Source organism: Nasonia vitripennis (genome assembly GCF_009193385.2).
Source record: "Nasonia vitripennis strain AsymCx chromosome 2 unlocalized genomic scaffold, Nvit_psr_1.1 chr2_random0010, whole genome shotgun sequence".
Taxonomy (NCBI): Eukaryota; Metazoa; Arthropoda; class Insecta; order Hymenoptera; family Pteromalidae; genus Nasonia; species Nasonia vitripennis.
In genome coordinates this window covers 2,907,451-2,923,965 of record NW_022279617.1, presented here as the reverse complement: position 1 = coordinate 2,923,965, position 16,515 = coordinate 2,907,451, and the positions used below count along the sequence as shown (strand labels likewise).

Below are 16,515 nucleotides of genomic sequence, written 5' to 3'. Positions count from 1 at the left end.
CCCTGAAGTGTCCGTTTTTTTCTGGATTTGCAGATATGCATATTCAGTTATTTAGTGAAAAAGTATTCAAAAACGAATTCGTAAAATATCAATATCCACTAGATATGCTTATAAAATAAGTTCTAGAAAACTTCTTTTTGGTCCTTTAATCTCCGCGTGAAGATAACTTTAAAAGCACTGTCACGCACGCTAAATTCCTCCCTCGTAACAGTACACTCACAGAAAACTAGTACAATATAAATGAGTTCTAGTAAAGCTAAATTTGTAACGTGAAATCATTGCATTCAGACTTCTCGCAATTAATATCTAAGAATATTTCATTTATGTGTATCTTCTATAAATAATCATAAAATTTGTTACGTATGCGCATGCTTGATCATCAGAAATTCCGTCTGTACTATCTAAGTCTAACTCACAAGAAATTTCTAAAACGTGTATGCTCAAACATCGTCAGATTTTGACGTTCGCGTGATTTTATTTTATTCAATTTTTTGTATGTAAATGTTTGAGTCGCTTTGATTTTAATATATTATAATATGATTGTAATGTTCTTACCTTACTCCAAAAGCCACGTAGCTAAAACAGAGTGCGCACAACCGATCGGGACAAATCACTAAGAGTTAATCTCTTTTTACCTGCGCATTAAGGTGCATAGTTGGCTCTACTATGGGATAGCCAATAAATTAGCTTATCCGCTATATTTGCTTAACATTGCCGTAGCACGATTGTTTTCCGATCAAACAAAATCAAAGCAGCAGAGGCTGCTCGACGACAAATTCAAAGCTACCGCCGTCCATGAGAGATTATCTGGAGATACTCTTCATTTATATTTACTGATTAATTTTGCGATAGGGCGAGCTTGGTATCACTCGTCCTAAGGTAGTTATTTACATCGTAAATATATTTTCCCTAATTGCTTTGAGCTACTTTTTGGATTTGTTTTGATGGAAAATATAACTGCGTGGAAAAAAAATCTAAAAAATATATTGATAATTTTGTTTTTAATTGCCGTAATTTTACCTCCAGTAATATTAAATACTTATGTTCTTGGAAGAAAAGTGTACATCATTTATTATGGATTAACATTAATTCTATAAGGTCTTCTAATATTTCGTAAATAATATGCTCTTAGAAAAATTACGATGATCAATTTATACTTATTGAGATTTATAAGGTACTTGTAGTTATCTCATAGCCCATAAATTGTAGACACGTCCGCATTAAAGTGCGTTCTCACTTTCAAGTACTTCGGGAATGTGCAGCACCTTTTTAGTGAAATTATTTGTAATTTTATTATTTTACCATGGCGACTTTGACTCGATTGTTGAAAGTAACATATAATACAATTTATCAATCTAAGATTTCTTCGAGAAAGCCATTGAAGCAATAATGTCTTAGTATCGTGCTTGTAATGTACAAGTTTGATAGATTGAACCTCCTTGTGGCAAATAGACAAAGTAAGGAGCAAGTCAGCGCTTAGATTAATTAGGTAGCCGTAACTAAACAAGCGCATCGAATATCCGACGGATGGTTCTATTACGGTCCGGTAAATTGTAAGTCAGCGTCGAACACTTACCTATAGGCATGAGCGTCGTCCCATGGGTTCCATGAGCCCGTGACGGTATAAGACTAGTTCAATTACTTAATGCGAGTCACGTGGAGCAGCAGTGACGAATTATCCGAAGCTCTAATGCGCCAAGGGAATGCTTGCAGTTTGGACGGACAAGTTCCGCTGTCTTCTGCGGCTAATTTGCATGTAAGCGCAAGTGACATTGTGTTAAGTAATTCACAACTTGTATCAAGGTGTGTATAAGTATAAGTATCAAGGTAGTGCGTATAAGTAGATTGTTAAAAACGAACAAAATTATTATAGTTTCATCAACTTATCTTCGACGAGAACGTTGTAAAATACTCAAGTACGCGTTATCAGTCTCTTGACTAAAATTAATTTTATCGTCTTTAGTATTAAAATTCTTGAGATCAAGTTATATAAAATTATAATTGATTTCGATCTTGATGTGTATAGTATACAATTAAAGTCTTAAATAATTGATATGCGCAGGTTTTATTTTATTAATAAAACAGTATATTGCGTTATTTTATTGATGGTTCTTATGCAAATGTGTACTATATCGCCTTCAACGATATTCATCTTCTACTATAAATGAAAACACTAACAAACCCAGATTTTCAACTCTTAAATATTTTCTAGCTCACGCCTAGTTCCAAGAGCGTCATTTTTTATCGCGTCACGTGTAATAAGCAGTGCCAATTAGCTCGGGGAATATTTGTTTTAAAAGCTAATGCGTAATAGATGAGCGAGCCGTGATTTACGTTTTAGGGCGCAGCAGGTCACCTATAAGGCGTTAAGTAACGCTAATGTACATGTTCCACTTTATAATTCGAGTGGAGACGGATTCGGCACGCTGCTGCATAACGCCTGCGACAATAATAATTCCTTGCTGCGCGACTTCTTTTTGGCGTTTATACGTCGGATTGCTTATGCGAGAGCTTGGCTGCTGCAGTCCAAGAATAAGCTATTCGGCAACGGCCGATTGTTGTTTTCGAAAATATCACGAGGGATAGAAAGGCAAGGCGCCTTCGAATAACAAACTTTGCAACGATTAAGTGGGCTTTCTAGACGCCATGTGTTGTTAAAGAAGGTATAGATAGAACAGATCTTGTGTCTTTGTTAACAATATTTTTTACTATGCAAATTATTATATTTATGTACAGTATTTTTGATTTGTCTTACGAATATTTTATATATTATGCCCATATGATCGTGTTGTCAAAATTCATTATTATATGATACTAATCTTATAGATTTTTTTAATTTGACTCTATACAAATAATATAATAAGTTGAAACGGGATGTTTTCATACTCTTCTTTTAAAATGTTTTTAAATAATTGGCCGTTCAGCAACAAAGTAGTAAGACTTATCAGTTTTTTTTTCTTACTTGTCAAGAATTATCAATACATAGGATAAAATACAATTCCTTTTTTTTCATATAGATTTCAATTACGAAGACAGCGCAATTTTTCATCTATCTGCTTCGAGAACGTTTATTAAGATTGCACGGAATTCACAATAGCCGATAATAAGGTAATGACGAGGGCGGTGACGAAAATGCGATAACCTTAGTTGCATTGGTGTACTTTTAGCAGGAAAAAGATTTCGCAAACTTATGTTTCGCTGCATTTCTTTACTTATTGAACGCTGTAATCAGCCACCCCCAGAAGTAACTGGAACTTTAATTATTTATGATTGTGTTAATATACGTCATATCAGAAAAATTGTATATTTGTACGATATAACATACATATGCCATAGTGCAATAAATACACGCGTATGATTGCTAATACTAGTTGCAATCATTCTTTTTGAAGTAATGATATAATTTAAAAATTGTAGACTTAAAAAATGATCTATCGAACTATTACATTTCTCTTGATATGACATCATATTCTAGCCGACACAAAATTTCGATACTCTTATCTCTTGTAAAAGCACTTTTCTTACTCAATCCCATATATCTCATTTATCTCTAATATACTTCTGATACTGGATTAGGAAAATTAAATAATATTCAATAAAAAACATTAGATAATTTTTTTCTCTCACGGAACCTATACTATACGAACATTCGCATTCCACGCATTGCAAAACCTTCAAGGCGGAAATAAGTACATTCGAGCCTCGTTATCGAGACTTCCAGTGCAAGCTATATACCATTGCCTGCACACTTCTTACATGTATCCACGTATAATAGGTTGCCGATTGGCCGGACACGCATACGCTCGTGTCACCTGTCGGTGGGATCAAACTCACGTGACTTAATAGAGATTTGATGAGCAAAGCCAAGGTCGGCATCTTCGTGCGCGGCTCTATTAAACGCACACGAGGTATCGAACGCGCGCGGTTCGCCGCCGTTGCGTCAGACAGAACCTCGTTTCCATCAAATTATTAGATTACACACCGAGGTGCTGCTGCTACTTCTCGCGGTAAATATTGACGAGCTGCTGACGTCAAGTCGAACTACAACATACCTGCCCGTGGTACACCGCGCGTAGAATCTCACTTTGCTCTTTTTCCTATACAACTTTTTTATCTTGCGTGTGTTTTTGTTCGTAGTAGATCTTTCACTTGCGATGCTTTTAGTGGCGGAAACAATAGCAGGAGTTAAAAGTGTATTTGAAAGAATTTTTCGATTGATACAAGCGTGTATCAGTTGTTAATTTATCGTAAAAATTTATTGTGCAGTGCAGCTCTTCTTTCAGAAGGTCCATTGTTGTACAAATTACATTTTAAAGACTCTGAGAGCGCTAAGTGTCTTACTTATAAACACAAATGATTTCAGTTGAGTTGGCTGGCACAGTTTTTGTTCATTAGCAACGTCGATAATTGTGACATAAACACAATCGCTTCATTAATTTTACATTTAACAAGTTTGAGAAACGTGTTTTTATAAATATAACACAATAGAAAATTGAAGATCCGTTAAAAAATATAAATCTGAAAATTTCAACATGAATTTTGTACAAAAACAATTTCAAAAAATCCACAACAACAAGAAATGCTTAACAATCTATGTACAATAACAATACTAACTTTATCAAAGAGCAATAAAAATGCCAAAAATATTTCATGAGTATAATGCATCATATCGAAATACTGACAAACGCGTCAGTTTATTGTCCAATAAGCTTTTCTAGTCGATCTTCTTGACGAGTTTCATAGGCTCGATGCCCAACTCCTTAGCAAATTCCTCGGAATTCTTAATCTGGTTCTCATGGTACTGAATACCGCCTTCCTTGTCGACTTTCGCCATGGCAGCACGTTCAGGATCACCGGCAACGAGTACAGGCTTGTCTCCAACAGTAGGCAGTTCTCTAAGCTGCTGCAGAAGATGCGCCAGTCTGTCCTTGGATCCAGGCGCGAACACCTCCGGGTTGATAGCTATGAAGCACTGACCAAGATTGGCCTCCCGGTCGGCTTTCTTCCAGTTGCGGATGTTAGGTCCGTAGTTGCCCCCACTGAGAACGCCACAGAGCACCTCGACCATCGTGGCCAAACCGTAACCTTTGTACCCCGAGTTCTTTTCTTCTCCACCCAGTGGCATCAGTGTGGAAGCCTTGAGAGCTTTTTCGGAGTCAGTGGTTACTTTACCATCTGTATCCATAGCCCAACCTGAAGGGATAGGCTGCTCTTTCCGGTGAGCGAGTTCGATCTTGCCCAGAGCTACGGCGGTCGTTGCCATGTCCAGGACAAACTGGTCACCGTCGCTGGCGCCCATACCCAGAGATAGAGGGTTGGTGCCCAGAGCGCTCTGAGAACTGCGCGTCGGAGCCATCAAGGGACTGGTGTTGGTGCAGCTGAAGCCGATCATGTCCTGCTCGATAGCCATGAGACTGTAGTAACCACTGATTCCATAGTGGTTGGAACCTCGAGCGGTGACCAGGCCGATGCCGAACTTCCGAGCCTTGTCGATCGCCAGCTCCATGCAGTACTTGCCAACAATCTGGCCCAGACCATTGCAGCCGTCCACCAGAGCGATCGCCTGCGGAAAAAAGACGGAGGTATCGGTATGCAGCTTTGGTTTTTTATTTTCGACTCTGTGGCTTCTTTGGCTCGTTGTTAAAGTAAAAGAAATACGAGTGCAGAGAAGGACGAGACGTAGGCGAAGGTTTGCATACATTTGTGTTTGATGTTGGAGCATTACCGCGACTAACCTTGAAACTCTTGCGCTCTTGTTTTCAAAAGCCTTTGTGCGTATGTCAAATACTTTTTTACTTATAAGTTGCATTTTGCATTCCAAGTACAAATTCTTTTATTAAATGAGACAATAAAAAAAATATTTTTTTTCTTGAGATAAATAGAATATTTTATTATTGAATTAACATTTCAATGTTACTTGAATATTACAATGCTGGCATATTCTTTTCAGATGTACAAAAATTCAATGTAGAATGATTTGTACGATCTTTTTAGTGTGATAAGATATGAAGTATGCTCTTACTATAAAGCTTACATAAATTTTTATTATACAATAGGACTCTGCAAAATCTAATTAAATCTTGTATAATCATTTAAAGAAAAAATTGTACTAAAATTTGTTCTACAATAATTTATGATTTCATGAAAGTTGACAGCGAATCCGTAATCTCTCTTCAGGCGTGACATTAAATTCGTTTGTCGACCACACTGATAAAAAAGATAAAGACTATAATTATCTGATAAATAAGACCTTTGCAATATCACACCTTTTACGCTTTTGCCATCCAGATACAATTTTCAATCCAATTTTTCTATAAATATATCCCTATAAAATCGATAGGATTTCAAGAACACAAGAGTTTTGTTAGCAGAACAGCTTAAATAAAAATTAACATTGTCTTCTAACGTGCATGAATAACATCAAAATACCGTGTACAAGTTGTGATTCAAATTAATCGATACATGCTTTACCCGTAAAAATGTTCCGACTTTTTCAGCAACTTGCGCGGCATATTAGATCTCTTGCTTAGACACGTGATCGTTCACGCGTATATAGATTCAACCAATCTCGCAGTACTACTTTAAATCGCGCACTTTGAAATCAGCTGTTGCAGGCAAAGCAATAGAACGTCATACACATGACAAAAATTAATCAATCAAGAAGCCTCTACTTTTTTTCATAGTAAAGCTGCAGCAGTGACCTTCGCTATACTTTAACGAAAATAGAGTCAAACTGAAAAATGCGAACCTGAAAATTGTTGACGATTTGGGGCTTGGCAGTGGCGTCGGTGAGCTTGTGACGGATATCGTCGACGTACATCTGCATCCTGTTCATTCCATGGCTGAAGTGTCCCCTGTAATCAGCAGTCATGAGATGATGCGCGACGGTCACGGCATCTTCTCTGCTGGAGCCGGCCTTTGTCATGCAGTCCGCGATGAACCTGATGACCTCTTCCTTCGGCACAACCATCTTGTTGTACTCCAGGTTAGCGCTCGCCATTTTCGCCGCCTGTTGCTGCTGCTGCAAGCACTCCTGCAACTTGTGGAAGCTCGAAATACAAGCGACAGCTGCGTTCGCGTGACTCTGTAGAATCGTGGCGCTGCGCCTACCGTTTACCCATAAGCATCTGAGTGCCATTATGCCCCTCTCTTTGCACGACGCCTTCTTAATCTCTCCCGATCTCTCTCTCTCTCTCTCTCTCTCTCTCTCTCTCTCACTCCTGTTTGTTCTGCGGACTCTATTGTCTTTTTCGAGGTCTTCGCGCTTATCAAGATTCGCGGCTGTCTCTTATCGCAGTAAGAGAGGGAGAGAGACCCACCGCCACGAAGACGTCGCGCACGCTACTACTGCTGACGTTCGACCACAGCCATGGCTTTGCTGTAGAATGCGAGAGAGAGCTTCTCGCGCCTCCTCAAGCCGTGCTTGTATCGCGATCGTTTGCTTTGTGTCGATCGCTGATGCCCGCGGTTTATATGGAGGCGCGGTGCGTTGATTGATGTCGAAGCATTTGACCTCTCGAGCACTGCTTATCGCTGCCAAGCGTAAAGGGAGCTGACTTATCGACGAGACTGACTGCGTCGGCCTGTGGAGGTGATTTGAATTTTCCCGCGCCACTGGCTTTGATATCAAAGGCTGAAATCCGACGAGGAATACGTGTTAATTATAAATCTTGCTGCAATGAATGATAAATATATTCTATTCCTTACACTACTTTCTTCAGTGATACTTGTAGCTTATACGTAAAGTATCCGTTACTATACTGCAACACACATTTTGTCGGTCCATACTCATCTGTTACCACTTTCCAAGTTCTATTTTCATATACCTATTATACAATTTTTTATTTTTCTTGAGATATTGATAATATTCTAATTTTAATGCTGATTAATACCACGTCATTAATTATATGGTATTATATCTGCAATGCAATTAAACAGTACAATCTCATTGCACTCTACACACATGTGCGCATCAACTACATAGTTTTACGAGATAGACGTACTCACGCGCTAAAAGTTTATATAATCTGTTTCTCGCTCTCTTCACTGCGAGGGCATGTATAAAATAAATGAAACAGATATGTCTAACTCGGAGACATCCATCGGCACGTCGCGAACTGGTATCGATGATATCAATTACTCAGAGTCAGTCATCGCTATATGGAGTAACACTTTTCCTCATAACACAATATTATTGAAAATAAATGAAAATACAATTCACATCACCACCAACGACTTCACTTCTTCGTCAGAACACTTCAATTCAGCACCGCGTCAATTAGAAGCTGTAGGAGATCCTCGTAAAAGGCGGCTCACTTCCTATGATCTCAGCGCGCGATGACACTAGCTCTCGCCTTCGCCATTTGTTTGACATTATACCTCGCGCGAGCGCTTGATCGGCCGCCTATGGCGCTGTTTACTATTACATAAACCTTTCTCGAGCGCGTAAGTATATACGTTAGACGCGAGGTGAGACTAGGTGCGCGATCGGCGGCCTTCGCAACGAGTTTTCCTCGACGATGTCGTCGGCTGCTGCTCTGAGCTGGATGAGGTCGGCAGACTGTAGCAGACGCGAGATCTGGTTACGAAAATAGACTCTTTTCGGAGGCGGTGGATACTTTAAGGCTGGTGGTGTTGAATTGTTCTGAAATTGCAGTTTTCGAGGTTCAAGGAACTGTACATTAGCTTGAAAATATGGATATAATGATCTGATTATAAAAAATTAATGTGGCATTAGCTCTGAACGGTCCATCACAATTTTCATGTTTCTGTGTTATAAATCGTTGTAAATATTATTCCCGTTTTATCAAAGACTCTTGAATTCCACTTTTTACGTGAAAATACAAATGAGGTTTTTTACAGATTCATTGCGATGGCAACATATTATATTGCTGGAGGAATTTTTTTTTTAAATTCTTTTATCGATCTGATTGAATAAATGACAAATTTTACAACAATAAACTAAATCCTCAAACGCAACGTTATGGGTCATGATATGCAAGAAACGTCTTATAAATCACGATCATTTTGTGACTAAAAAACTGCGAATAAAAAAAGTCATGACGAAATAGTAAATGTTATTGCTATAGCCAATTCCAGCATCGAATAAACGATGTCGATCATGCATTAATATTTTCAAAACTATGCATAATATCCGTATATTCGAGCTTGGAGCTACCCTTAAATTCGTATATGCGCACGTGGCGCTTTCTTTTCACGAAGCATCTGAAATTCAATCTATAAAACCCGCATGTCCTCGTGAACTTGCATTATATAAATCAATAGAAAAATAAACCAAGTAAATAGTGTAACTCGAACCGCTATCGAATTACACATTGAGAGCATATACATGAGCAACTATGGCGTTGGGTACGCAGCAAATAGTTGGCCACGATTCGATCATAGAAGACACACCATTTACTCGTATCGAACCTCCGCGTGCTTTATCTCTTCCTTCTTGTTCGCCAACTCGTGCATCGGTCACTTGTTGGAAATAGCCTCGCGGCGCTTATTTATACATGTAGCACGCAGCCCAGCATCAAGTCGGCAAAGACGCGGGCAGTCGTACGACTTCCGCGTATGCACATCGGCATAGAAAATAGCGCATTACAGGTGAAAGCCGACGTTCAAGTGCGATAATAAGCCGATTTGGCCGATAGATGAGTCACGATCTCTCACTCGTGCCCGAGCGCGAGCTTGCGAAGGCGCGCATGCTCGAGGTGTTCCGTTTTAGCTGCTTAATTAGCTGTAGAAGGCGAATCGCCTGTTTTGTATATTTTCTGGAATTGTAGTAGAAATATTCTATAGTATATATCGCAAATTTTAACTTTGTATTTTAAATTCGTTAATTTTATAATAATTACTACTTGAATGCGTCGCGTACTATTTTTGTGTCAGATTTTTCATATATGCCGCAGTTAAAATGTCACCCGAGTCTTATTATGAAACTTCTACGTTTGAGAGGACCATTAATCTGCAGCTCAATACAAAGATACAGATACACTTGTAAAAAGAGATTTTTTTAACCTTACATGATACACGAGTAAAATCGATCAATGGGATTGAACATCAGTATACCGGAATCTAAAAATAATATGAAATTCTGTGCATGCTTTCAATCGGTAAACTACTCATGCATAAAAATTACAACTTAATCGAAATACTTATAACAGTTACATGCTCTCTATGCTCGCTATTTTACAAAATTATTAATCCCATTGATCGACGCTCATTTTTCTAAAAATAGTTGAACTTATCAATATGAAATTAGTTGTAATCTCAAGTAGCATTAATCTAAGGAATAGATAAAATCGCTGACTAGGTAAAAAAATTACGATTCTAATGTGTTGTTGCTTTTAGGTGAGACAAATGTTCACTCATATAACATGAATTGTTAGTCTTTCTTATAAAGCAAAGCTTTTTCTCTGTATTTTTTTCTATTCTACCACGTAATTTCGTTCGTATCTTTCTAACAAAAAAAAAAGTTCTTCAATTTGGAAGAACAAACGACTGCAAATCCGAAATGCTTAGATTTGCTCGAAGATTTTTACATTACGGAAGTTTTCCACGAAATTTCATTAATTCTGCACAACTTTATTGATTCGATAATAGATATTTTTCTTAGCCAATACTCTTTTGTATATGTCTTTAAACACAAAGGCTGCAGAACTATATAATTTTAAAAGCGTTTGTTGTTTTAAATTGTTTTTTGAATATTTACAATACTTGATTAGAAAATTTCTATACAATAATATATCTGAAGGTGTACTACAAGAAAATATTTTCTGTTACTTAGTCAGTAGATGTCATTCCTTACAGAGCTGGAAATGCAGTCACGAATAACGATAATGCACATCGCAATTTCATCGAACAAGGAAATCCTTGCTCGATCACCCGCGCGCGGACTTATCGTCGCCGCAAAAAATGTGTGTACGGTGCACGGTTCTGAGCTTTATACGTCGATGCATAATGCTGCATTATTTTGTACTGTCAACTGAGTACGTTTTTATGCTCGTATTCAATTTGGAAATATTATTTTATATCAGTATGAATAAATATGCTGGTTAATGATCTCGATATTAGTAATTATTTTTATCAATAACCTCAGATAATGATAAACTCTAATATGGATAAAAAATAAATGAGCTTTATTTGCAAATATTTTCATCACAGAAAATATTTTATCAGTATTTGGGAAACAAGTCAGCTTTTACCGCGTAAAAAATGATTACCCTTCGGGATTTTGTTTATACGAACAATGAACATTCATATTCATATTGTCGATAGTAAAGCACTTTACAACAGACGCAAAACCACTATAAAATGTTTCTGTTGTAGAATCAACCTTGATCGATAAGGCGACATGTGTGACACCGATAAGCGAAAACTAAGTTAATATGGTATTTTTTTAATAAAAGATAACAAGGTTAAGTGGATTTGTGTAGTTATAAAATAGCTTTTTTTTCATATGCATAACTTAATTGCTTAGTTGTACTAAACCTCTTTTAGTTTTCGAGCGTTATAAGTGCGTCTCAAGAAATGATAAGCTTACAGAAATCTGCCAATACGATATACACTGAAGTCGCTAACAGGGGAAAACAATTTTCGATAATATTTCTGCGTTATCATGTTATTGCCCCCAAAGTTCCTCTCAAAGTAGAGCCACCAATATGTGTGTATCAAATCGACTTGCAGACTAAACAAAACGAACAATTAAATACTGACGATAAACGTTATTGAGTCGGTAATTTTCTCAGTACGTTAAGGATAAACGTAGACGAACATCAGCCCAAGCAGGGAGTTATACCGACGTGACGTCGACTTAGGACATGCGTAATTGCTAATTCAAGCAAACATAATGATAGATGCAGCGAATTCATTAACATACACTTCTCGAAAACAGGCGTTGACTTGATTTAAATTAATTTGTAAATAGTATATGAAAAATACATGTGATGTGATTGAATCTTGCATAGACGTCAGTGTCAATAGCTTGTCAATAACTTCTCGTATCACTAAATGGGCGGTGCACGCATTAAGGGAATATTTCGAACTCTAGATGTATTTTCAACAGTTTGAATCTCGGGAATCATATAGGAATGTTAGTTCACGGTCACGTGAAACAGAACAAAGCGCGCCGGATTCCAGGAAGATTCTTTTCAAGTAGTCAATTGTGAACTGCACAAAATGAGCGTAAAAGATACACGATATTGTTAAATATTACATCATCGTAGCGTGATCTTTTGCTTCGAAAAAGCACTGATTACATAGACATCGCGGCTAATGGCGATAACTCGGCGCAAAAAGTTCGCTTTTATGTGACAATGATGGAAACCGTGGATGTTAAAGCGTTAATACAATTGAAATACTGAAGAATTCACAATGTTTCTTTTAAGATATATATATATATATATATATATATATATATATATATATATTGCTATATATATATATATATATATAGCAATTTGTTTCGACCGACGGAATATAATACCTGTAGTCAGAAAACGAAAGTTGAGTTTTCTCTTTTTATTCGGTTTGAGAGCATCGATTTCTTTGCCGATAAACAATTCCGCAGAACCCAACAATTTTCACAGTCGGTTTGACTTTTTGATTACGATCACCTATTAACATTTCATAAAGCTTTCCAAACATCGCCTGTCACGTGAAGCTCAGCTGGAGGATGAGTAAATCACATTCGACTCATAATTTTCAAAACAAACCTTCGCGCTCACAATCGTAGTATATTATACCGCGTCATCTGAATCATACACATAGATATAGCCGATGACTTTTACGCGCCGAACTTGAGATCGCGATTTCGTGAAAGGGAAAATACGGTATGTACTGAGTTGTCATTCTTGCCGGCGTAACCGCTTCACAATCAACGTGGAAATTTCGAGCTTCAAATAGAGTAGCACGACGCTGTTACTACTCAATGGGATACAGCCTTGACTATTTTGACGATAACTTCCGACCTTATCTAATCTCGCGAATAATAATAATAATAATGATACGCGCTCTTTGTTTAAGTGCATTACATTTTCCACTCAAGCTCTGGTCTTTGCTCTCGCGCGTTGCTCCAAAAACCGGGTATACTTCCATAAATATTACGGTCACAATCCATACTTTCACGACCGATGCAATTCTGCCAAAAATCGCCGGTCGCAAAATAACGCGAAGAATCAAAGCAGCAAAGCAAGCAGAACGACGCTCGTCGCATAAATACACCGACATACAACACATCACCTACAAGCTCGAGCGCATCAGCGCGTCGTCGAAAGACACATCGGCCTCGTATAAGCGCGCCGACTACGGTCAGCTGACTGCGGCTCTAAGACTCGCGCGAACACGTTGCTCGGCCGCGGCGCGTCGCCTAAAAATAATGGCGAAAATTCTGCGCTCGCGAGGGAGGGACTCGCCGCGCCGGGGAAAAAATGCAAAGTGGAGCGAGAGCTTCGAGCGTTCGCCCGTTTTTCTCTCGTCAAAAATATAGTGTGAGGTAATGTGTGCGCTTGTTATTTCTTTTTCGCTGTGCGCTTTATCATCGCGCTGTGTGTGCGTGTGTTTGTGTGTGTGTGTGCGTGCGTGTGTCTATAATATACCGTTAGAGATGTGCTTGTGAATTCCCACTTCTTTTGCTGCAGAGATTGCGAATGTTCAATGAAACGTATTGCAAGTTTGGAGCAAATCGTCCCGCCGAGACTGATTAGTCTGTATCTCGGAGATTCGAGCGTTTGTGAATATTCTCGTGAATATTCAACGAGCGGCGGTGAACAAACTGGAAGCGAAATTCTAATCGTTTCGCGAACGTCATCGCTCTCCGGAAGAAAAAGAAACGCGAAAGCAAAAGTGCGAATTCACAAACGATTCTCCAACGCGTTTGGTCTACGAAGAAACAATCGATGTACTCACCAAAGTGTTCTGGTACCCGAGCCCGAAATCGTCCTCGTCCTCGCTGTTCCTCGGCATCTTTCCTGCTTTTCCGTCAACGCACTTAGAAGGCCAAGCACAACAATACGTTCTCGAAAAGTCAGCACCGTCTCGACAGTTCACACACTCGCGTGAGGCATCAGCAGCCGCGCGATAGCATCTCGTCCGCACGCACTCCGCGATTTCGCGCAGCAGTGTGCAAGTGCAGAGCGGGGCCCGCGAAAATCCGTGAGGCGCCCGGAAAATCCGCGGCCTCTTCTCGCGCGGGAGCGTTTGCGGGGAATGTGCGCTCGACTCGCGCTACGCGTGCTACGCTACGCTATATTGTACACGCGGTTCCGAAGAGCGAGACACAGAGGCCTGACGTCACGTTGCGGCGCGTGTCGAAATCACCTCGGACTTCTGTGGACTTTCGATCTTCGCCGCGCTGCTCTCTTATCACACAGACTTTGAATGTCTCGCACGCGCAGCCTCGCCGGTGTGTGTATATTGTTCCAACATTCGAGTGCGCTATGCTTGCGACTAGCGACTCGTCGAGCAGCTGCCGCGCGGGAGCATCTTTTCGCTGGTTTTTCTTGTGACGATTATCGCTTCTCTCTCCTCGCCGCTTCTTTCCGCCTAATCTCACTCTCGCGCGAGTTGCTTTTTTTTTACTTCGCGCGAGTACACGCCGCGCACACTTGTTGATCGTGATTCCCTTGTTTGCCAGATCTCCAGCACGGCTCTGCTCCTCTGCGCCTCTATACACGCCTGCGCTCTTGTTTTCTCTTGGCGGATTTTATCGGAATCCGAGAAATTTGAATACTTCTCCTCGTGGCTTGGCCGATCGGTATTTTTAAAGCCGATGTGGAAATTCCAATTTGACGTGAAAAGAACGGCTACGATAATTCAACGCTCGAGTTGACACACACTCCTAAAGCTTCTGCTGCGGCTGCTGTTGCTGTGCACCACTGCGGGAAATCTGAAAATCGTGGTCAGTGGTGAGAGACCGAAGAGCCAAATCGCCCGTGATGTTTTTCATTGGTGGAAGTTGGTATATACACTGAAACTTCGCTCGCGTTTTCTACGAGAACTATGTGCTCAAAGCAAAGCTGTCATGTGATAAAAATGCAAGCTATGATTACGATGCTTTTGCACTTGCGATAAGATCGGCACGTCGATATACACGTTAAACATTTAACCACGTACCATGAATTACAGAATGGGAACTTGGAGCGAACATTTCGAGAGCAAATTATTTACATAATACATACGCGGCTGTCTTTGAACCGATGTTAATTTTTCCTTCTTATTTTGTATGTTTACATAATGTACGCGCCACCGACGCAACAATCTGTTACTAGACGTCTACATGTGAGTAAATCTCACACATGTTCGATTCAAAAGCACGTGACAAGCTGAAAAAATACCAATCGATGACACGTCGATACATTGCAATGTTGAGGAAGATTAGATCGATACAAAGCAGTTCGATTCGACGCGGTCTTTTTCTGAGACAATTTTCCTGGTAAAGTATTAGCGAAATTCAGCGAACTCGAAGACCACACATTTTTTCCGCACATCCACGTTAACCTCAAAAGATTTGAAATAACATTTGCTCAGATTGTTCGAGGTCACAAAATGAAAAACACTTTTTACCACCGGCAACTTGTCGAATAAATGAAAGCACCGCGGGTACACGGCAATATTGATCTAACCGATTTCGTCGCGGCTCAAGTTTCTTCAAACCAATTGGGACACGATTCCTTTGATTTTCAAAGGCAAGTAGTACAAGCGGTGGTTAATTCTCAACTTTGCAAAAGCACACAATTTAATCTTGTTCAAGAAAAAAGCCTGAGTAAATATTCAAATTGCAAGCAACGCTCGACGAAATGTCTCGAAAGATAGCGATCCACGTTATGAATCGACATTTGATAAAAAAACCGCACCTTTTGATAGAAAAACTCCTGAAGCAATTTGCTCAGCCGAATATCCGCGGGCGCAGGTAAAAAATCCCAAACCCAGGTGGAAGCCTCTTACTCATCCGTCCACGCGCTCCATCAAAGCATGCAGAGTTATGCAACGGCAGAGATTTCCGAAAAAATCGGAAGTCCGCGCGTGCGACGATCGATCGGCCAAGATCGGCAGTCACGGAAGAACTCGATTGAGCGACTCGTGCTGTACGAGCACACGGCTCTCTCGAGAGCTGCGCGCTGCTCGCCTCCCTCTCGCGACGACCGGCCGCGCCGACGATATGTGTCCGTTCGGTACGAGGCTCGTGAGTAGACTGATATATAATTATACAGGCGCAAGGTGCTATAGCTGTCGCTCGCACACCGCCGCCGACATCGGCAATCGGAAGAGTGGCCTCCGAGATTTCTGCACTTTCTGCGGGAAATTCGAGTTGCGCCGCTTGGGCGGACATGCAGATAACGCCGCGTCGAGGCGTTGGAGCTTATTGCGGACGATTATGCTTACCTGTATGTGTGTGTGTGTAGTGGATCAGAGCGCTTTGTTTTATTGCGCGAGAACTATATACTCGGCGTTGGAGCTAGTGAAGCGTGCAGAGACGTTACGAGACTCCTCGTGGGTTGACGATTCTTC

The 16,515-nt window shown here is 40.0% G+C and overlaps 2 protein-coding genes across 5 annotated transcripts in view; both read right to left on the bottom strand.

The window, feature by feature from the left end:
* The window catches only part of LOC100121106 (chloride channel protein 2), a 36,559-nt gene extending 22,084 nt beyond the window's left edge, over positions 1–14,475 (bottom strand). Inside the window, exon 1 of the mRNA XM_031925488.2 lies at positions 13,915–14,475. Within this exon, the coding sequence (XP_031781348.1) occupies positions 13,915–13,971 (57 nt within the window). The 5' untranslated portion in view covers positions 13,972–14,475. The remainder of the gene's footprint in view (positions 1–13,914) is intronic.
* On the bottom strand, positions 4,229–14,218 carry LOC100119252 (uncharacterized oxidoreductase YjmC). Of its 4 annotated transcripts, none has more exons than XM_032601591.1 (5): positions 13,915–14,218; positions 8,008–8,644; positions 7,708–7,919; positions 6,749–7,633; positions 4,229–5,563 (listed from the first exon to the last, which is right to left on the bottom strand). In XM_032601591.1, exons 4-5 carry the CDS (start codon positions 7,136–7,138, stop codon positions 4,715–4,717), a joined length of 1,239 nt encoding a protein of 412 aa, XP_032457482.1. In that variant the 5' UTR covers positions 7,139–7,633; positions 7,708–7,919; positions 8,008–8,644; positions 13,915–14,218; the 3' UTR covers positions 4,229–4,714. The 4 variants fall into 4 exon arrangements, with proteins under 4 accessions (XP_032457482.1, XP_032457484.1, XP_032457483.1 ...); XM_032601593.1 differs by having other exon boundaries at positions 6,749–7,033; positions 7,111–7,633; positions 7,708–8,644; positions 13,915–14,028; XM_032601592.1 differs by lacking the exon at positions 13,915–14,218 and having other exon boundaries at positions 8,004–8,544.
* Positions 14,476–16,515: the final 2,040 nt, after the last annotated feature.

Excerpts from the sequence above, each read along its gene's own strand:
- LOC100119252 (XM_032601591.1), bottom strand. The coding sequence starts at position 7,138 with ATGGCACTCAGATGCTTATGGGTAAACGGTAGGCGCAGCGCCACGATT. Across the intron at positions 5,564-6,748 it reads AAATCGTCAACAATTTTCAG|GCGATCGCTCTGGTGGACGG; the intron begins GTTCGCATTTTT and ends TTTTTTCCGCAG.